The sequence below is a fragment of the Episyrphus balteatus genome, chromosome 3 (genome assembly GCF_945859705.1).
Source record: "Episyrphus balteatus chromosome 3, idEpiBalt1.1, whole genome shotgun sequence".
In the NCBI taxonomy this organism is placed as follows: Eukaryota; Metazoa; Arthropoda; class Insecta; order Diptera; family Syrphidae; genus Episyrphus; species Episyrphus balteatus.
Window position 1 is genome coordinate 9,331,045 of NC_079136.1, and position 23,201 is coordinate 9,354,245.

Consider the following 23,201-nt stretch of genomic DNA (forward strand, 5'->3'; position numbering starts at 1 on the left):
TGAAGTTGAAGACTGCTGCGCGCAGCAACAACCTCTTAAAGTGTGTATTCAATAACATTGTGGAACGGTCATCGGTTCAAATCTGCCTTTGAGGCCTTTTTGCTGCTGCCTGAAGCTGCTGCTGACAAGCAGCAGTCTCTCTCTCTGCTGCCAATCCACTACAATGCTGATGATGATCGGAATTCATGTTTAATTTGTATCTCATGGATACAAATTCCCATCGATAGAGTGTTTTTGTTGTTTTTGTTGTTGTTGTTAAAGGCTTTGATGATTAGCTCTTTGTTTGTTGTGTTCCCGTTCAATCGATTGATTGAGCCTCAAGTACACACAAAAAAAAATATAGACAACATCCAGTGAATGAACCCAACTGCCGACCGCGGCGGACAAATGTTATAAAACCTCTGGAGAAAGAAGAAGAAATTTAAAATTTATCACGGAAAATGAATGAAAAACTAGGTCCATCTTTTTTTTTTCCTTAAGCCTTCTTTGAAACTTCAGGCAAAATAGAAGAGCAAAAAAAACACAAAGTTGCATTTAAATTGAAATCACCTTGTCATCGTGTTTTTTTCTGCAGATACCATGTATCTATAAAATGCAGTTCCAGGTGATTTTGTGGGTGTGGTTTTGATGTTTGAGATACATTTTGTATCTTTTTTGTATGAGTTTGTATAAATTTACACTCACGCTCGCGCGCCTTGGGGCAAACTTGACATGGCAATTATTATTATTGATCGTGGGAAAATTGCAAACAGATGACTATCTCTCTATGATCAGCAACATATGCTCTGGTTAATAGATTTGTATAATTTTTCTTTATGACATCACACAACAAGTACAACGTATATGGTTGGCTTGGAATAGACAATAAAGTGACAGATTGTGTTGGGTTGTGGCCAAGAATGTTAAAGATTAGAATATATGAGTTATAATTAATTATGTTCACTTGCAAAACATTATGGATTTGGAATGGGTTCTATTTATAGAATAATGGTGCTGTGTTATGTGCTGCTGGAATTATGCAATTTCGTACACAATTCATTGAGTTATTTCAGCTTCGAGAGTATAAAACTGTTTGCTTGTTTTTATGAAAGAAGTGACTAATCTTTCAACTGTAATCGAGGGACATAGAGAGCTGTTACTATTGTGGTGTTGAATATATAATGTAATTTTTAAGAGATTTACCCATTTTCAGTAAGCGTTCCATTCAAGAAATCGTTATTTCTAACGTTACGGGTGTGACACTTGCTCATAATTTAATGATTTATTTACCTATTATTTAACACCAATAGAATAAATATTAACAATCCACAAATAACATGGTGTTATTTATAAAAACACGGATTAATAGCGTTACGGGTGTGACATTATTAATAACCGTGTTGTTCTATGAACTTCAACCGTTAATACCAATTTCACTCGGCTTAGATTAATTTAAAAGACTTGAAAACCAAGTCAGCAAGCAAAAGTCACAAATAACCCGAGCACTTGTAACTCTCCGAAAAGTTTTTCGAAAAAAACATTTTTTTTAAAAGACATTTCTGGGATTCTATGCATACCAACCTTAAATGTTACAATTACGTTTAGATTAGCTTTCCACTCAAATTTCGTGTATCCCTTCAAATTTTCATCAATTGATTTATAAAGAAGAAATTTTATTTGTTTCGGGCGTGACACTTTTTAATGACTTTATCAATTTATTCACCAATTATTCAATATAATAGAGTTCAACTTGAAAAGTTCACCAAACGCATAATGTTCCTTGTATGTACACGGATTAGGCTAGGCGCACACATGCGATTTTGATCGCGCGATTATTCAGTCGCAAATTAGATGACAAGAATTTCAATGACTGTAGAAACAATTTTCAAATTTTTAACCGCGAGAAGCATGTGTGTTCACAGTCATTGAAATCCTTGTGATCCATTTTTGCGACTGAATAATCGCGCGACTAAAATCGCATTGGGATGCGCCTAGCCTTAACGTTTTTTATAGCAACACAAATCAGCGTTACGGGCGTGACATTTTTAAAACTTTATTTTTATTCTTTTAAGTCAACCACTTAGAGCAATTTCAGTTATAAATGCCCACTAACGCACTTTATAATATCATATAGTGTACTTTATAACATCAGGGATCAGTTGCGTTACGGGAGTGTCATTACAAGAGCAGTATATCAACGAAAGGCGCATATAAAATTATATATTAATGCTATTTTCAGTATGTCTTCCAAAATGAGAAAGAAAACGGTAAAAATTTAAACTGTTACGGGTAGAACAAGAAACTTTTACGAGTGTGACATCAAAGTTGCATGAGTTTTTGGATCAAATCCTCCGAGGTCATAGTTAAATCTCATAGTTTTCGTTACAAAATCAAATTAAAACTCAATAAAAATGTTTGTAAACTGTTTTATAGGATGACAATATAGGCAGTAAAGGCAGCGTTTCGGAAGCCTTATAGGAGCAATTAAATTAAAAGCCATTTACTTTCTTGTGAACTTCCTTTCTTTCCTGCAGCTGAGAAACTTTTTTCGGTATTAAAACTAAGAAAGGGGCTTAAATCCCTAAGACCCCTATTATATACTTTTCCATATAATTTCTAAAAGAAAGTCTCTTTCTCTGATTAATGTTTTTATATTGACCATGAAGCAGATAATGTGATGTCCCCATTCTCATAAATAAATTCTTTCAACAATAATAATAATTCCTTGCAGAACATCCATTAGACGAAACGAAGAGTTCTCCGTAACAAATTAGCACTATAGTCTATTCCAAAGAATCCAATCCAATCTGTCGTCCATCCACAATACAACAAAGTTGGTAATTTAGTAAAAAATCAAAATAAACTAACGTCGCCGACCGAAGAACAACTGTCGGACTTTGAGCTCCTCACAAGAAAAGAGGTCATCAAGACCGCATCATTTTTATATGCTATAGCAAAGAGAGTTAGAGTGTTATTAACCCTCCTTCTGCTGGTTGTCTTTTTTGTTGTTGGCAATTATTATTATTATTGTTGATGGTGTATGCAGAAAGTCAGTGCTTTCTTATAAAAAAAAAAGAACAACATTTTTATTGTAACGTGAAACTCCCCAAAATTGTATGCCTGTCCGACCGACTCAACTCGACTCACCACCGACAACATCATGTCCAATTGTAGCAACACTTTCGGTGATTTCTGTTTACACAAAATGCGATTAAGGATTAGTTGCGGCGGGCACCAACAACAACAAGCTGCGGCAGCGGCAACACAAAACCATATACCGCGTTCCAAACGCGCAAGCGCAAAAACCACAAAAACCAAAGCCCCAACCAAACAACAGCAGCTGTGCTACCGCGTTCGTTCATCGTCGGTATTCAGTTGATTGTAGGTAAATGGTTGCCCTTCACCGCGTGCTCGCTCGCTCAATTAAACAACTTGTGAGTTTGTGAGCTGTATGTTTTGTATCTTGTAGATACACGGCAGCATATCGTAGCTCAAAATCTTTCATATTATATTCCCAGAGCGAGCTTCAAAATCTTACAACAACAAACAATAACGACAAGAGAACAAAAAATGCAGAAAAAATATAAAAATAAACTTTTGTAAGCCGAATTAATTACGTTAACCATTTAAACTTATTTTGTGGCGTGAGCTCGCGTATCCGAAGCGATTTAATAAAAAAAAAAAAAAATACTGGGCCTAAACTGGACTCTTATGGCACTCCAGTTCGGTGTTGTACCACTCTTCAACGTGATTTTGAAGAGGTGTGTGACTGAGTTGAGTTGAAGTGGCCTGGCCCAAACCCCAACAAACATCTCAAGCTGAGCCTTCATATTCGGACTTATGAGACCAATTTTTTATATCAAATTGCCTTTTGAGGAAATGAGAGTGTTAGTGCTTATAGTCTGGGATTTAGAGGTGCAAATAAGACGAGGTATTTTTTGAATGTGATGGCTGGCTATAGGGGGGAGGATCTGGAGCCTAAGGAAACTTAGAGGGAGATGCTTGGGAAAGCCAGTAAAGTTGCAAAAAAGATCAAAAGCTTTGACAGGAATCTAATTTTTTTGTTTTAAGTAGTTCTACTTCCCAGACTATGCTTGGGTACTCTTAGACCTTTTTTGTTTTCTAAATTTTTCATCTTCGTTTCGTTTTCCTTGGTGTGCTGCGCTGGACTTCTACAAGATCCAAGTGCTTGCTTGCTGGCTGACTTTGTTGGTTATGGCTAGTATAGTGATGATGTTGATGATGATGGCTGGCCAGCTATAGCTGGGGCCTGGGCAAACAACCTGTAAGCCACACACAACACAGACAGCAGACAACCTGTTTCGTGGGAACATTGCCTTCATAATGGAACCTGTTAAATGAATGAAATGCTATTTCGTGTCGGAATAATCTTTAGGAAATGAAGTGAACCAAAAAAATTATAGAACAGTTGGACGCTGAAGAAGAAGTACTCTCGAATTTATATATATTTGTGTGGCTTTGGAATAAGAAAAGTGGCCGAAATAAAAGATACCAAAAAAACCAAAGGGAAAGCTCAGGAACAGTATGGGTCGTTGTACACGAGTACATCACCCTGCTGGCTGAAGATTCGCTCGAAATTTTTGTCGAAATTCAGAACTCATGCGAAACGATGGCTTAGTTTAGGTTATGTTGTAGGTTTTTGGTAGAGAAAAGGTATGCTTCCATTTTTCTGAGAAATTATATTTCAGCAGATTTTTTTTTTGTATAATCCACGAATCCAGCAGCGCAAAAAAAAATTATTATAAATGTATTATGGAGGTGAAAATATGAAATTAATGGTTGGTTGGTTTGGTTTGGTAGAGAGACCATACCTCTATTGGAATGGTGGACGATCGACGACGATGAAGTTGCTGTTGAATGATACAACAACCCGAAGTGGTTGGTAGTGTATAGAAGAAGGAGGACGAAAGAAAAATTAAGGTTTGGTTGTTGCACCGATTTTGGTTTACGAGCTGTCTCCACACCAGACAGATTGAGGCCAATTTTGCAGACATTTTAGTGCATTAGGTGCGAACTTGATTTTTTTAAGTTTTTTTTTTTCATTTTTTGATTTCTTGAATTTATTTAAAAAAAAAAAAGTTGGTGCGGTAGCTCGTTTGTACTGAAAATGAAGTATAGAAAGGTGATAATAAATCAAATAAAACGTTCTATTTTTTTTTGTTTTTTTACTTATTTGCACGGCTTATTGGTGGAACGTCATAGAGCGCGATGAACGGTTGTGAGGAATTTTAATGAAAATCATTTTCAAGTGAATTCAACTACAGTATGTGCGTATACCGAATATATTGAGCTATAAGGGTGGAACATAATTAAATTAGTTTCCAGCTTTTAAAAAGGCAACATTAATTTGTTATTTTGCATCTAGTTTTGGAGCTTATTAAAAATAAAAGTGAAGGTGTGGGAGAGTTCAATTAGGTTTACTGTGGGACGGATCGGCTGGAGTTTGTCTGGGTTTCAAAATATTTGCCTTAAAAGTAGATAAGTCTTATATGTATTAATAAGCTTCCTTTTCTATTTTTATTTTAAGACCTTAGCAAAATAAAATTTGGCGCTTTTAGGTTAGGTGGTTAAATGGGCTGACAGCTGATGTTGTTACCGTCACACTTAGATCAATGTAGATCGCTTGTGATACCCTGAAGTATTTATATAACCTCATTAAAAAAGTGCAATCCTATGAATCCTATGGTTTGACGAGCCACTTGGTAGACTTGACAAAGTTCAGTAGGCTGTTGCCTGACAGTTCTGATATAGTGGATGGAGTAACTAAAGCTCAAAAATTGGCAATATTAGGGAACCCGACCGAACAGCTTAGATTTTGATGATCTTTTTTTTCAAACGTCGGTAGGTAATTAAAAATACTTTAAAGTCTATAGATTAAAAATTGCCGGTGTTGCCGTTTTGATTTTTTAAATTTAATTGAAGATTTTTGTGAACAAAAACAAATTTTTTTCAAAAATTTTTCTTAAGTTTCATAAATTAATTAATGCCAAAAGATTGTCTAGGAAATTCAAGGAAACAAATGTATGGGAGTGAGGGACAATCATTCATAGTTCAAGCGATAGATGCAATTTTCTTATTAATTGACTTCAAACACAAAAAAAAAATATTTGAACACAACGGCAACACCTACAATATTCAAATATACATTTTTTGAAAGCTAGAAGCTTAGTCATATATGTAAAATTAAAATTAAGTTAATTGAAAGAATGGTAATTGAACTCAGATTTTTGAAAAAAAAAATTATTGAAAAAATTTTAACATGTCGTTTTTTAAACTTGGTCGTAATATAAAATGCATTTATTTTCAAATTTGTTTGGCCGCATTTATTATGATTTCAAATTATAAAATGAAATGTCAATATGTATTACGGTTTATGAAAAAAATTAAAAAGTATTTCATTTTCGAAGAACTTTTTTTAATAAAAGTTTTGAAAAAAAATGTAACTTATTTTTTTTTTTTAAAGTTCAACATCTAAACATAAAATTATTTTTTATTCATTTAATAACCCTTACTGTTAAAAGTTAAATAGCAAAAATTTAAAGTTCCTATTTACCACAGTCTTTGAGAAAATTAATTATTTCAATGCAAAAATTCAGTTTTAATAAACAAAAACCATTGAAATTGAAGTAATTTTTCATTTTTTTTTTTCAAAAGTGTGATATATTTTACCTTTTTTGCTTCGAAATTTAACTGATAATATTTATGGCCAAAAATTTTTTTAAAATAAATTCATATTTTATTAGAAAAAGTTTGGAAAAAAGTCATTTTAAATTTTTCTAATAACATTTTTTTTTTCTTAATTCTGAGTTTGAGGACCATTTTTTTTTCAAAAAGTCTTGATTAAATTTAGTGGATTTAAATTTAAGAGATAAGAATGAGCTTCTGGCTTTTTAAAAATGTATTTTAAAATATTGTAGGTGTTGCCGTTGTTTTCAAAATATTTTTTTTGTGTTTGAGGTCAGAATGTTAGAAAATTGCATTTATCGCTTAAACGATGGAAGATTGTCCCTTACTGCCTTTTATATATTTTCCTTAAACTACCTAGAGAATCTTTTGCTATCATTATTTGTTTTATAAAATTTAAGCAAAAAAAAATGGTTTTGTTAAAAAAAAATTAATTTTAATTTAAAAAAACAATACGGCAACACCGGCAATTTTTAATCTATAGACTTTAAAGTATTTTTAATTACCGACGTTTGAAAAAAAAATCGTCAAAATCAGAGCTGTTCGGCCGGGTTCCCTAATAATTTGCTTTAGTTACTCTACTAATAGTTCTTCATTAAAGAAGTAGTTCCCTAAAAATGTAGCCCAGTAGGTTATGTCCAGTTAAGACACCTATAAGGGATCTTAAGGAAGGTTTACTGAGTAGTAAGATCTTATTAGATTGTTGTCTCGTCGTAATTCGGCCATAGTTTCCTGGTGTGACCGCAGGTATCTAGGAGGTTCCATCTTTCATTAGTTTTTTTCTGGCGCTTTGCAAACTTCCTTTTTATTTTTGGAGGGGATGAAGAATTCATCTCATTTTTTAAGACACTCTCCATACCCCCTGAAAGAATGCAATAGCCTTATTTTGTAGAGTACGTATTCTTGCAGTAAAAGTGAGCTATATACAAAATATAATTTGATTTTAAATTGAATATAATTTAATACAACTCAATTCAAGACAACTGAATTCAAGACAACTCACCTTAGCCAGATTAACTCGACGTTCACCTAAACTCGACTCGAAATGAACTGTGAAAACAACGAGGTATTGTTTAAACGAAATTTATTTATGAGTTTATTGAAATAAGGCTATTTTAAGAGTTGGACTGACTGGTATGAGTTGTCCTAAATTCAATTGAGTTGGGTCAGGGTAATTTGGCATCCGAAATGTCAGTTTTTATAAGAAGAGCATTTAACAGTTGTGGTCATATAATTGCTGGAAAATTTTCACTCGTATAAATGGAGCAAAACTGCATGAAATTCACCTGGTTATTTCAAATTTCTTCAACTATCAAAAACGGCTGCGCGGTTGCGCACCTTATAAATCATACATTGATCTATCAATTTCATAGCTGCCACTTCTCTTCTTTAATAAACTAATCTCAAACCATGTATTCCAAGTTGAGAATGCATTTGTTATTTAAAATAAGCCATTGTAAGCAATCTTGCCAAAATGAACAGGATATACACAAATACCACCAATGAGTTTAATGTAAATGCATTAAGGGGGGAAATCCCTCCGGACGACACCTTTTTCACTATTTTTTTATGAAAAACTGAAAGCACTTATTGAAATTTGGAAAAAGACAAGATATTACTGACATTATCAAGAATTGAAAAAAAATTTTTTGAAATGAAAAAATAACAAAATGGCGGCTCTGGAGCCTTTCAAAGTTAACGCCTCTAGTTTACGCCGTGCAATGCACAGGTCCAGGAAATCATCTTAAATCAAAAAGGAAATTTTTTTCCGTTAGATGATATTAGTACGCATTGCATGAACCTAAATTTGTTTTTTTTAAATGAAAAATAAAAATTAGAAATAAAAAAAAAAACGAAAAAAAAATGTTTTTTTTACAAACAAGTAGTTAAAAAAAATATTTACTGTACAAATTTTATTCAACTTTTAGGTTCATGTTGTGGAGTAATTTGCTTCAAATTTTATGTCGATAGCTTCATTAGTTTTTGAGTTACATTGCACGGCGCACACTGGGGAAATTTGTATGGGAGTGCGAAAAAATTAAATAAAAACTGAACCACTGAATAGATTTGAATGAAATTTTCAGGGATGACAGTTTTCGTCGTAAGAAATTATTATTATTCATTTCCGCCCACTGCCACGCCCTTTTAAAAAAAATTGTGAGAGTAATAAAGAATTCCGATTCTCAATTTACTTCTACTTATAGCATTTTTTTTTTAAATTTTTTTGTATTATTGGAACCACCTCACCGATTTTAAATACATTAAATGGAAAAGAATAACTCATAGTAGGTACTGTTGTCGAGGTCCACGTCCACGCAAAATAAAAAACCCAAATTATAGTTAAAAATTATTAAAAAAAAAAAACACTTTTTTCATTTTTTTATAAAAATTTTTCAAAAGTTTATTCTTTTAAGAGAGCCATTTTTTCCTCAATTAAATGACTCTGATTCTTCTTAATAAAGGAATGGGTCAGATGATCTGTATTTTTCAATAATAATTTCAATTTAAATCTTGAAACATTAATAAAATGTATAATAATAAGACGCATAATCCCTTTTCACTCGTTTTTAATTTGAATAGTTTTCAATATATTATGTACATACATTTCAGTTACATATAACGAAAATTAATTTTTCTGAGCCAAGTTCAAAAAATCAAATGTAATTTTATTGTAGTAGATTTGTAAAAAAATGTGTTACGAATTAATTTTATTTTCTCTATTTGTCTTTTCGGATAAGAATTTCAAGCTTGCAGCCAAAAAAAAAAACAAAAATCTGACAAAAAGGAGATTTTTTACTTTTCAATTTTCTCGAAAACTGGAAGGCATAGAAACATATGGTTTTCAGTGTTTGGTAAGGAATTAATTAAGGCAGTGTTCTTCATTATTCAAATTGAATTCAAATCCCCAGCCTTGTCAAAAATAGTATTGGATATGTTTTTTTAAATTTTTTTTTCAAAATTTTGACTTTGAAATCGATTATTTCAAAAACAATTCACTTAAAGAACTTAATTTAAAAGCTTTAATTAAGCCTAATATTTTGGCTTTTAAAAAAAGTGTCATTTATAACTGTAATTGATTTTTAATATTTTTTTGTTATTTTAAGTAATTTTTAAGAAAATGATTTTTGCGACCAAATGAAGTTTTCAATTACCAATAAAAAACGCAGTGGCACCTGGTGGCACCCAAATTTGGTCTTCATCGAAAGGGAATTTCATAAGGAAAAAGTTTTTAATAGTCTCTAACTGTAGGCAAGTGTAGCTAAAATTATATATACAAAAATATGAAAAAATCAAGCCATTTTTTTCTCATTTCTTTAAATAATTATATAAAATAATTAACATTATAATTAAATAATAATTTCTCCGATTTACAATAGACAAACGATGGCTTCTTTATGGAAAAATAAAAGTGTATGAGTCGGCTCAAGCTAAAAAAAATTACACAGCTTTAATTTGAGGGTATTTTCATTTCGTTTTTTATACTTTCAACAACTTGTCCCTTTACAAAGCTCTAAAAAGTAAACTACAAGTCCGATTTTAGTAATTTTTTCTGATTTTGATTCAGATTTTATTCTAGAATTTAGAAATACTATTGAAATATTCTCCGAGGAACTTTAAATTTTGGACTTTTTTCCGCAAAATCCCCAGTGTGCGGAGCGGAAAAAAACTAGTTTCGAAAAAAATGTGTTTAAAGTTTTTGTTTTCGTACTATGGTAGGTTCGGAGCGCATTGGTTTCGGGACTATCTAGGCATTTTTGAGGCTTCATTTAAGGCTAAGACCACTGAAAATAGTTTCTTCGGTTGGTAAATAAATTTACTACGCAAAAAAAAATTATGCAAAAATAAAAAATTCCGGAGGGATTTCCCCCCTTAATAAAAGTAAAATATTTTCTTGTATGGTGAGTCAAACAACAACAAATTGTGATTTTTGTACTCAACTTATATAAATAAACTAAAAAAAAAATCCCAACATTTGATAACGGATCATAACTTCAGAAAAAAATCACATTTAAAAAAGGATGTCCATCAAATCCGGAAATTCCAAAAGCAAACATTTTCAATAAATTAAGTGTCAAAATGTAGTTTCTATGTTGTGCAGTTTTTTTTTTGGTTTTTTTTCTTATTATGAAATTCCTTTTTGTTTATTCATTTACTTAAATTTGAAATCACCAACAATATACGAACAACTATAAACAATAACAATTAAACATGAATTTATTTTATGTATTCTTACACCTTACGATGCTATTAAGAGGTACCCACATCTTTTCGGTCAACCATATCTTAAGACAGTAGCCTTAATAGGTTTTTACCACCTACACAGATACCCAGAAACAATTTCTAAACGCTATTCAAACGATTTCTCTATTCTGAGGTGTTTATGTTTCCTTAAATAACAAAAAAAAAATTAACGCTTTTTATCGCCAAAACCTCTTTACATCCGTCCAATATTTCGACCTTGTGCATTCCATCTATTCCAAGACTCCAAGCTCTCTATACCATTTATATTGTTTTAGCAACAACAACAACAAAAAAAAGTTATGTTTGTTTATGTGTATAAATTTTACCTCCCTCTCTAACAGAATTAAAAAAATGTATCTGCAATCTGTGGAACAGAGCTCGTGTTTATTTGTGGTTTTGGAGCGTGTTTTAAGCGATAACAACGTTAAGAAAAAAATGTAATCAGTAATGTCAAGTGCTCTCCTGCTCTCACAGCAACCACAGAAAAAATATAGTAAATTTGTAACAAACAACAACAACAAAAAAACTTACCGTCCAGCGAAATGTAAATGGCAGAACAATAGCTCCAATTCCGGGATCACTCAGCACAAAACTAGAGCCTCCAAGGATGCCCGTACTCGAATTGCCAAATGAACACCCGGCCGTAAAGCTTTCTGGCGCCGAACTCTGGTACTCCTTAAGACACAACCGGAACGCCGTCGAACATGGCGGACAATCTGCAAAATGTAAACCATCTCGTTAATTATGTTACCTCTCTTATACAAACTCTAGTTGAAGCTGAAGCAATAACAACAGCTTCAACTAGACCAACAAAAAGAAGCACAGCAAAGTTACCCACCTGTTGTTCTCGTACTTCTTATTTCTAGAGGAACACCACAGCAATAGCCACTCATCAGGTGGCTGTTTGTGTTCGAGATTTCTAGTAGTTCCAGCTCAAAGTTGCCGGCCGTTGATACCTGTTCGCGTTAGTCGTAAAAAAGAGTAGAGGAAAACAAAAAAAAATTTGTGAAGACAACGAATACAAAATGTAGTTACATGACAAATAATTTCAGCAAATTAAAATATAATGTCGGCTCTAATAGCAAGTCTAATTAAATTGCCTCTCGCGAACAAGAGAACTGGAATTTGCTTTAGTTAGTTGCGCATGCGCACATTGCTTGCTTGTTGTTGCAAAGTTGCGTGGACGCACATGTCGCTTGGTTCATTTTATATGCGTTTGGAGTTTGCGTCAGGATTATGTAATCTTTATGCGAGGAGAGAACTCTTGACTTGAGAGGTCCCAAAGGCACCCCTAGTTCCATTTTACTTAGAAAGGTATCACCGATAAACGTATGAAATGAATGTGGGCAATTTTTGTGTTTAAGCTCGTGTTGTAAACCAGGGTCTTTTTCAGTCTTTTTAGACTCATTCATATGTATAACGGTTTTTCGTTGCGAAATTTAATTTATTTTGGAGGTTTTTTTTTTAGTCTAGATACTTTCAAGAGAGTAGGTATTTAATCAAAATTAAGTTAATGGAGTTTTTTTTAAGTGCGCAGTTAGTTAATAAAAATGAAAAAACAAAAAATGAGTTAGATTTCATTTGTCGTTTCATGGGGCTTGAAATTTGTCAAGAAATAGCTTATACTAGGTGGTCAAGTGACAGAGAGTCATAAAATATGAAATAACTGGGGAGTTTTATGACAACATTTACTTTGAACTGTAGACTGTTGAGGCCAAACAAGTCTTAGATGAATGGTATGATAGTACGATAGAAGTTTGTGAAATCATTACTTTTTTGGGTCGGAGACTGTTGTCAAAAAAGCTTACAAGTGTGTGTACATTACTGAACTCTAATCTCAATAAATTAAAACATTTCATATTTTTGCTGTCATTTAGCTGCTTTATAGAAGTATTTTTACTTCCTTGCTTGAGAGTAAGGTGACACACGCAATGAATCTGAAACTATGAGGCCCTGTTTTTAGTACGAGATTACCCAAACTGAGAGGTTGGATTTTCAAAAAGGCTCAGCGATTAAAAGGTGCTAAATGGTTCGGTTAGCTTATAAGTAAAATTTCATTTTATTATTTTAACCCTAAGTGCCTCCGGATTGTGGGTTCATTTCTGAAAAAGCTGATTTTTGCCTAAAAACCACACATGCTTTGCTTAATTTATTATTATCTCATTTCTTATATAAGCTAATTCAGGAGCATGTGTCAAAAAGCTTAAGCGTGTAGGTTGGGTCCGAACGTATTGGAGGGGTTTAATATTCGCCCCCGTTTAGTCAGGAGGGGCAATTTTCTAAAAAAAAAAATGATTTAATTAGGAAAAAATATTATTAAAAATCAACGGTTATACCTACAACAACATGTTATACCTTTTTGTTAAGCCCAAAATCTCTTTTTTATTTTGCTTTCAAATAAAGCTGTTTTATAAAACAGTTTTTAAAAAATTAATTAATTTTCAAAATCAAAATTTTGAAAAAAATTTTATTAAATTTGCGAACTAATTTTTTTTTTAATTTTATGTGATTAAGTTCTATTTAAGTTTTCAAAATTCAATGCTCTTGTTTGTGAGCAAAAACAGAAAACCGGATGCAAAAATGTTTTGTCGTTTTTGAGAAATTAAAAAAAAACCAAAATTACATTTTTCTAAGACTTGTTAGGTAATTAATTTATGAAACATTATATCTTACTTTTATTATTTTTAAGGGGATACCACGCCTCCAAGGTAGAAAATCGTAAGTTTGAATATGTTTCCTTTGCATTAACTACAATTCTACCAAGTTTCAAGATTCTAGGGTATAAAGAAGTATACTTTTTAATAATTGATAATAATTCTACCAAAATGGGCGGTTACCACGCCCCCTGAATGTAAAATCTCAATTTTTCGATTTTTCTCTTTGTGTGTACTTCTAGATCCATGACCATAACAAGTTTCTACGAAAACTAGAAGTTTGCCATAATTTTTATCATATGTTAGTTAGTGTGTTAGGGAGTAAATCAGCTACTCTTTTTGCGATTTTTTAAAGCCTTTTACTCAGAAACTACTAATCCTACATAGCTGAAATTTTTTGAGGAGCTTGATTTGGACTGTGTTAACAAATAAAACGAGTGGGAAATGTTTGACATTATTGAAACAAAAGTTAGAATGGTTCGAAAAAGGCCTGAGTTTTTTCCTAAGGTTTTAGGGCCAAAGTTCATACAAAACTTGGCTGGGCAACCGTGGCAGAAGATAAAGTCTGATTATAACTAAACTTTATATTATTGTTCTATTCACCTTTTCATCACTGTGCCCGTATAAAAATCAGCAAAAAAAAATTTCTCCATACATTTGTGACCCAGCCTAATGTTTATATCAAAATGAGTTAGGCGAACTTTAGACCAAAAAATGGATTGTCTGGAACTAAAACAGGTCAAGTTTAAATGAAAAAGTAGTGCAGAATCTAAATAACTCCAAATTCCCCATTACTATCAATTAAAGGGAATAAAGAAGATTACTGACTGAGAAATTCTTTGTACAACTTGGAGAGGGATATTCGTGAGACACGTTCCGATGCGACAAAACCAATATCCAGAGATTAACAGCCATTTTCATCACTGAAAAGCTCTTTTAATCATGGCTTCTTTTCTTAAATTAGATAATGTAACTTAAAGTATCACTGCTTCAATGCCAATTTTGGAGCGCAGCTGCTGAAAAATTATTTAATATTTTTTCGCCTAATTCCAATAAAAAATGAGGTTTTTTAAATATACGCGAGGGGAGACCTATCACTTTTTGTAGATTTAGTCGCACTGATTATAAAACGGTATTTAAAAAGTCCCTAACACCCCCAAAATCTGGAGTTAGGGGCAAAAAACGGTTTTTTTGACCTTCACCCATTGAAAAAAATCTAGCTTCGTCAAATTTTTACCCATTTTCGATTTTTTTACAGTTTTCTAATAGAAGATAAATATACCTTTTCAACAATGTATAAAACATGTAACTCGGTTAAACCACCTAGAATTTATAAGGTGTCAAAGTTCAAAAATTCCATTTTTTTCGTCGTTTATCCACCTTCGACATCAAATTAAAGTATATATTTTCACAACAGCATACTGTTCTAAAAATATAATCTAAAATAATATTTATTTCCAAATCAAACGAGGTATTTTTTATGAAAATCAGTTTAAAATTGGCTTAGAAAAAAAATTTTTTCGATTTCAACCCAGATACAGAAATTCGAACTTTTAGGTATACAGGGTGTCCCAAAAGTAATGGATCAAACGAAATATGCTGATAGGCCAACTTTAGGGCTCTCAGAATTTGGTAACTTGTTCATCCCAAATCCTTACGGTTTTCGATTTAATGCAGTTTTTGTGAAATTTCGAAAAATCCCGACTTGGCAACAGTATTTTGCTTCCTCTGCCCATAATTGATTTTTGTTTTTTACAATTCTTTCACTAAAACATTGCCTAATAATAAGAAATAACTAATTAATCAAAATATTTTTTATTTCATATGCCATTTTGCTGCAAATTAATTAACAGTTCCATGTTTTATAAAAACTCAATTTCTTACTTTTATTTTAGAGCATCATCCCGAAAAAAATTTGTATGGTGTGACACTGGTTTATTATTTTAAAAACTTGCCGTGCTATTGCAGTTTTTAAACATGTATAAAAGTCTCCAAAGTTGAAATTAGAACGAAAGATATTACAATTTGAATGCAACAAAACAGGGGTTTTCAGAGCAAAATAACAAACAAAAATCAAGTCTTTTATTCAAAAATAAATAAACAAACAACAGTCAAGAAAGTGTGTTTATTTTTCTTTGTTATTTTTCTCTGAAAAGCCCTGTTTTGTTGTATTCAAATTGTAATATCTTTCGTTCTAATTTCAACTTTATAAACTTTTTTACATTTTTGAAAACTGCAATAACACGGCAAGTTTTTAAAATAATAAACCAGTGTCACACCATACAAATTTTTTTCGGGATGATGCTCTGAAATAAAAGTAAGAAATTGAGTTTTTATAAAACATGGAACTGTTAATTAATTTGCAGCAAAATGGCATATGAAATAAAAAATATTTTGATTAATTAGTTATTTCTTATTATTAGGCAATGTTTTAGTGAAAGAATTGTAAAAAACAAAAATCAATTATGGGCAGAGGAAGCAAAATACTGTTGCCAAGTCGGGATTTTTCGAAATTTCACAAAAACTGCATTAAATCGAAAACCGTAAGGATTTGGGATGAACAAGTTACCAAATTCTGAGAGCCCTAAAGTTGGCCTATCAGCATATTTCGTTTGATCCATTACTTTTGGGACACCCTGTAGAACAAAAATGTTGTTTCGGCACGTAGTAGTATAACTTGGGCGCCAGGATTTGATAACGGGTTTGTAGAGGAGCTCAAAACAAACATTTTTTTCTTTGGGAGGGAGGTCTATCTCCCCCCGTTTAGGTGGGAGGGGCAGTTTTCTAAAAAAAATTATCAAAATAAAAAAAATTATTAAAAACCAACGGCAACACCTACAGTAATAAATGATACCATTTCCGAAAGGCAGTTTTCTAAAAAAAATTATCAAAATAAAAAAAATTATTAAAAACCAACGGCAACACTTGCAGTAATAAATGATACCATTTCCGAAAGGCAAAATTGTACATTTAATTCTAATTTTTAAATCCATATATTATAACCAATAGTTTTTAAAATAATCGATTTCAAAGTTAAAAATAGGCGAAACAAACTGTTTAAAAACTCATTTTATACTATTTTTGTCCAGACTGTGAATTAAAATAAAAAAATTATTCACACACAAAACTGCCTCAATTGATTCCTTATCGAACAGTGAAAGTCTTCTAGTTTTTGAGAAAATAGAAAAATTATTTTATCAGATTTTTCTTTTTTCAAAATATTTTTTGTTTTTATTTTTCAATTTTCTCAAAAAATCGAAAATGGGTAAAAATTTGACGAAGCTAGATTTTTTTTTTTTGGGTGAAGGTCAAAAAAACCGTTTTTTGCCCCTAACTGCAGATTTTGGGGGTGTTAGGGACTTTTTAAATACCGTTTCGTAATCAAAAACTCTAAAAAACGTGATAGGTCTCCGCCCGCGTATATTTTGAGTGTTACACCGTGTAATTTATGCTCAACGAGTTTATAAAGAACAACTTTATATCGTTATTATTTACAAGTAGTTTCGTTTAAAAGAAGGCTTTTACGATAATAATAGGTTTAAAATTTTAAAAGTTATTCAACATAAATCAATACTCTTACTCAGTCAAATTTACATCCATCCAATACTAAGAACTTGCTCTTAAAATTGTTCTGAAATCAATGTAAAAAGTTTGCTTATGAGCTTGGACGGAAATAACTTGTCATTGTTAACCAATTTGTCGTGTTCTTCGGAATAATAAATTTGAAAAAAAAAAATCTGTTGCAGTTAAATCTTATGTTGGTGTTTGCTAGCTAAACACTGGAATATGAATCAAGAACATGCTAGATCAATAGACTTTGTGTTCATACTTTTGCATAATATTAAAGACCTAATGATTTCCTCAAACATATTGATCCGCTCTTTTTAAACTTTTTTGTTTGCCTTGCATCTATTACTATTATAAGAATAAAATCAATTCAGTAGCTCTTTCTTCAACGCAATACAAGGCAAAGAAAACAAAAAATTCCCACCAAAAAGATACAAAACCATTCTTTTCCATCTGAAGACCGTATTTCCTGTTTTCTTATTGAAAAAGAATATTCAATGTTCAAATCGGATCTATAAATATTTCCAGTGATTTTGATAAGGTGACGTCTTTTTTTTTCTTCTTCTTGTGAATGAAAAAAATAAAAAAATCAATTTGTCAGTTTATCACAAAAGACTTTTTTGACTATTGTTTTGTTGAATAAGTTTGTTTACCTTTATGCTGGTATCAATATGTTATAACATTCAATTCGTCTAAAGAAAAAAACTGAATTAAATAATAAACATAATCTACAAAACTTTATCGTTTTGACTTTAAGTATAAACTTCAATGAATATATATTTTGTTCTTTAGTCAATTGGTAGATAGATTCAAAGTTGTCTAAAAGCTTGAAAAGAAATTGATCTATATCTTTGATTTTATCCATACACAACTTTGACATTTATCTAATTTATGCTTTTGAATCTTAGGAATTGTTTGAAATTCTATATCCTCAAATCGACAAAATAGAAACATCAAAACCTTTTTGGAGAATGTCATTAGAGTGTCAAATAAATATTATCTTGGTTGTTCGAGTTTTTTTTTTTTTCTTCATCTGCATCTTCTGCAAATACCTTTGGATTGATCTAACTTTGACACAAAAGCATGAATAATAAAAAAAGAGCCTACCTTCAGCAGTTTATTCTCACAAAAATAAATAAACAAACAAAAAAAACTAGAAGAAGACACGTTACAACACTTAACTCACCGTTAACAAACCCTGTCAACTTGTTTTCGACTTGATGCCACTTATTAATGTCAATCGGAATGATTGAAAAGACTCTGAAAGGTTATATCATCAGTTGACCCTTGTCTTAATTTTAAATTCATTTCTGTGTGTAGAGCTTTAGGCCAAATTGTTAAATGGTTTCTCTCTCCCAAATTTATGCTTTACAAAATTGAATAGGAAATTAAAAAAGTTTAGTCAAAATGTTTAAGATAATAACTTAGTTTCTGGGCATTTTGTAATTAGGTGAGTCTTTTTCTCGAAATAGTTTAGAAAAGAGAGTTATATTTTGGGACTATAATTTTAATTGACTGAGTGAGTAATTATTTTATAGTACTAAACCAAAGAAAAACTTAAAAGGTTTAGTAGAAATAATTATCACAGATTGATTTGATTTGTATCACGGCAAGTCCGTTTAATTATGATGGTTCGTCACTGCTAAATATCACAGATTGCACATATCAAATGCTACTTTGGTAAGTATCAAAGGTGCTTTTGTTAGTATCACAGCGAGTTAAAGAAAATATCATAGATTATCTTGGGTAGTACCACATTTTGAAACAATAAAATCCAAGGGGTGGTTCTGGGAAATACCATATGCTTCCCTGGTAAGTATCACAGATTTCCCTGATAAATATCACAGGTTTAATTGATAACTATAAAAAGTTGTCCCGGTAACTATCACAGATTGGCTTGGTACCTCTCAGGGAAGCATCGGTAAGTATCATGGGTTAGCTCGGTATGTATCACCGTTTGACATTGTAAGTATCACAAATTGCATCAGTTAATATGCATATCTGTTTACCATAATATAATCACAGGTTATAGTGGTAAGTATCGCGGGTTGTACCTGTAAGTATCACATGCTTTCTTGAATAATATCACAGGTTGCATTCATATGTATCATGGATTATTCCAGTAAATATCACATGCTAATTTAATAAGTATCACAGCTTGCTCCGGTTAGTATCATGACTAGCCCCAGCAAATATCACGGGTTATCTTATTAAGTATCACAGATTACAATGATGGGATATAGGATTTTTCTTCGTAAGTATCACAAAGTGCTCACATATGGGTCACTTATCACTTTCTTGTGATATATATCACAGCTTGGCCAGAAGATATCACTGACCCAGTAAATATCACAGGTTTTCTTATCATTTCTAAAGATTAAAGAATAATTCCGGGATTAAGTAAGCTTACAGGTGCAACATAAGCTCCTAAACTGTGACAAAAGGCTTGAAAATATAAGCCCTATAAACAATAGAATGTTAATCACAACAAAGTATGTTTTCCTCTTTCAATCTTAACTAAATAAATAACTTGAAACAACCTATTCTTCCCATCTTTCTAAATATTTAATGCTTATAATTCACTTTGTTTATTAAAGAAAATTAACAAAATCTACAAAAAACAATTTTTAATACAAAAGATCATAAATTGTTGTTTAAGTGCGCACACACTGGGAATCAAAAAATATAACCAAAAACAAAAAAGACAAAAAACAATATTTTGCTTTGTTTTTTTTTTTTTTTTAAAGTGGTCAAAAAAGAAGACACAAAAAATTAACAAAATAAAGTCATAAATTAATGTAAAATATACAAATACCATGCTAAATAAGTTAACTAATGAAGAAATTAAGATAACAATACTTTAAGTACCTGCTCGGTAGAAGCAAAAAAAATATTAAAAAACAAAAAAAAAAACGAAACAAGAAGACACGATAAAAGTAACAAAAAAATGGTAGGTGATTTAAAAAAATCAGTATTCTTAGATAAGAAAAACCATTATTTTTACGAATAAAATGGAAATACATGAACAACAACAACGAAGAACAAAAATGAAAACCAGTTGTGTGAAAATTATGACAACCTGTAGATCAAGAAAAAACAAAAAACTCTATATTTTTTGTTTTTTTTTTTCTTTCGTTTTGTTCTTTTTCATCTAACGGTTAGTGTGTTTTAGTGTCTTAATTAAGGTGCATTATAGCATAAGGCCAACGAAGATTGAAGATTTACATTTTATGAATGCACTTTTATTGGTAAGCTTCGAGGAAACACAATACACCAATAAATTCAGCGGGTGAGAAAATTTTTTGAAGTTTGATTGGAATATAAAAGTCGAAAAAAAAAAAAAAAAACAAAAAAGTCTGATGAAATATTATGCAAGATGGTTGGTAAATCTTTACTTAAAGCAGGAAATCGTTTTGGTTCAAAAAATCTAATCAAGACTGAAGAATAGGGTTGCTGATTATTAACTACTTTTCAAGTTTAAATCTTTTCCACACACAAAAAAACTACAAAATCTTTTAATTGCTGACAGCTAAGTTAAAAGATTTTATAAAAATAGATGAGTTAACTACTTAAGCAGTCACTCATCATTGGATTCCTTGCTGTGATGTCTGGATAGCCTTAGGGGTCCATTTAATGACCAATGCTTGTTCGTGTGTACACAATTAAATAAATAAATATTCCTAGTGTTTATAATTTAGTTGATGTAAGTAGTCATACTTACATACTTATTTCGACTTAATGATAACTGTTGTGTTGCTATTCTTAATGAGGATATTGATCTCTAACATGTGTCACCCTGTAAAACACGTGCTGACGCAATTGAAAAGTTACATATTTGAGACTTTTAATATATAAAACAAAATTGTGGGAAAAAAAGGAATTTGAAGAATTCATTAATTAAATATTTTAGACAATTCAACTTCGAACTTGTAAGAAATCTTCGAACTTGTAAAATAAAAGAAATGTATAGTAAGCGTGAAATAGGCCCTAGGTCGACTTTGAAACTTGAAATTGAACCAATCTATAGCCCTATTCACTAAGAAGATTTGCTTCAAAGTTGGTAGTGAAGGGTTTTGGGTGATTTCCTACAGAAGAAATTGATTTTTTAAGTCCAAAACTAACGGAAAATACTTTCCATATGATCAAAATGATTTGATTTAAAACTGCTGTTATTAACGGAACCTGACATGTGACTTAAAACTCGTAAAAGATTTAACAGTTTTCAACGAACATTTTTGTGCAAAAACGTTTAAGTACCCTTAATTTTAAAATAAAGACAAATATTTAAATAAATTGCACGACTGGGGTCACACATACTTGCTCTTATGCTTAAAGTAACTCTAATGATCAAAGCGTTTTATTCAAGAAATATAAAATTTGATAATTTGAAGAAATTTCATAAGTACTCGTAGTGTAAAAAAAAAATAAAATCTGTTTTTATAATTAATAAAACACCGTTTTAAATGATCTTTTACAAAAAACGAAGTATGCCTTTTTATTTCCTATATAAAAAGGTATTTATAGAAACAAATTTTCGAAAATCGTTGAAGTCGTTTTTTAAAAAAATAATTTTTTATATATAAAAATTTTCTAACATTTTTCAAAAAAAAGTTTGTATGCCATTTTGAAGAAATAATTAATTTACACAAAAAAACGAAATTTCAAAATTTTTCAGGAACCCGTTTTCAATAAAAAGGTTTTCGAAAAAAAAATTTTAAATATTTTTTAAAAATCCAGAAATGTGTTTTTTGAAAATTCTTTAATTTTAATATTATTTCTACTTAAAGGCTTTTGTATTAAAAATTTCGTTGAAATCGGGTGAGTCTTGTACGAGATATTTAGAAACCAAAAAAACCGTTCTATGGCAGGTACCGTTTATAACGGTACAAAAAATATTAATTTTATTTCAAAAGTTGGCTTTTATGTGTAATACTACACACAAAAATTTTAATCAATATCGTTTGAGCCGTTTTTGAAAAAATTAACTTTTTTATTTCCGTTATATGGCAGGTACCGTTAGTTTTGGTCATAAAAATAAAATTTCAATTTAACCTCTAGGGAATCACCCAAAACTGCTAAATACCAAGTTTGAAGAAAATCACTTCACTCGTTTAGGCTCCAGCTCCAGATAGAGACAGACACACAGACAGACAGAATTGCCGGACCCACTTTTTCGGCATTCTCCATCATCGTAATGCCACGTATTTTTTTTTTTTACGAATCCTTAACTTGCCCTATAGTACCTATATCGCAAGTAAAAAAAAATATTTAAGGATTTTTCAAAAAAAAAAATCAATTTCCTGTTTTCTTTTGAAAACTCAATGGCTCTTAGAAATAGACCCGAATTTAGCAAAATTCGATTTTAACAAAAAAAAAAACAAAAAAAAAATCAACGGTAATAAAACATGTAGGTACATCTAACTTCTAAACTTAGAATTGGGTAAGAGGCAGTTCACCTAAACTAAATCGATTTTAAAATCATAGTACTTTTTTAATTTGGACGTGAGACGTATAAAATTTATTTTTTGTTTAAATCGAGCTTTCGCTCCATTTTTATTTTCAAAATAACTCCAAGAATTTTATTGATGTTTTGTTTTTATGTTTGTATTCAACTTCATTGCATTGCATTGCAATGCAATTTTTTTTTGGAAAAGTCTTTAAAAATTGTTATATTCAAATAATCCAAGAATTCTTTTTTAAACAAAAAATCAAACGGCATACTTTTGTTATGAGGTTCAAAAAATATAATTGATTCAAATGAAAATTTTTACATTAAAAGCTCTAACTCTCAAAGCAACTTTTACCATAAGAACAAGTTCGTTGTGACCCAGTCGTCATCATATTTAAAAAAATTGTTTAGAGCTGTAACGACAAGTTCTATTTTAAAATTTAAGCCTTTTTCAAAATTTAACCTTTACAAAATAAAAATTTTATCCAATTATATACCAAGTAAAAGGCTACCTAATTATCTAGATAATTAAACATTTATAATGCGTTACCGAATCAGAATTCATTTAAATTATAAAACTTTACAATCTCACCTAAATCATAGTT

At 31.0% G+C, this 23,201-nt stretch overlaps 1 protein-coding gene across 3 annotated transcripts in view; it reads right to left on the reverse strand.

Moving 5' to 3' along the window:
- LOC129913325 (protein serrate) overlaps positions 1–23,201 on the reverse strand; it is a 120,031-nt gene that overhangs the window by 72,369 nt on the left and 24,461 nt on the right. For all 3 annotated transcript variants that reach the window (XM_055991934.1, XM_055991933.1, XM_055991935.1), the window contains exons 2-3: positions 11,765–11,882; positions 11,458–11,642 (exon numbers count right to left, since the gene is read on the reverse strand). In XM_055991934.1, coding sequence (XP_055847909.1) covers positions 11,458–11,642; positions 11,765–11,882 — 303 coding nt within the window. The remainder of the gene's footprint in view (positions 1–11,457; positions 11,643–11,764; positions 11,883–23,201) is intronic.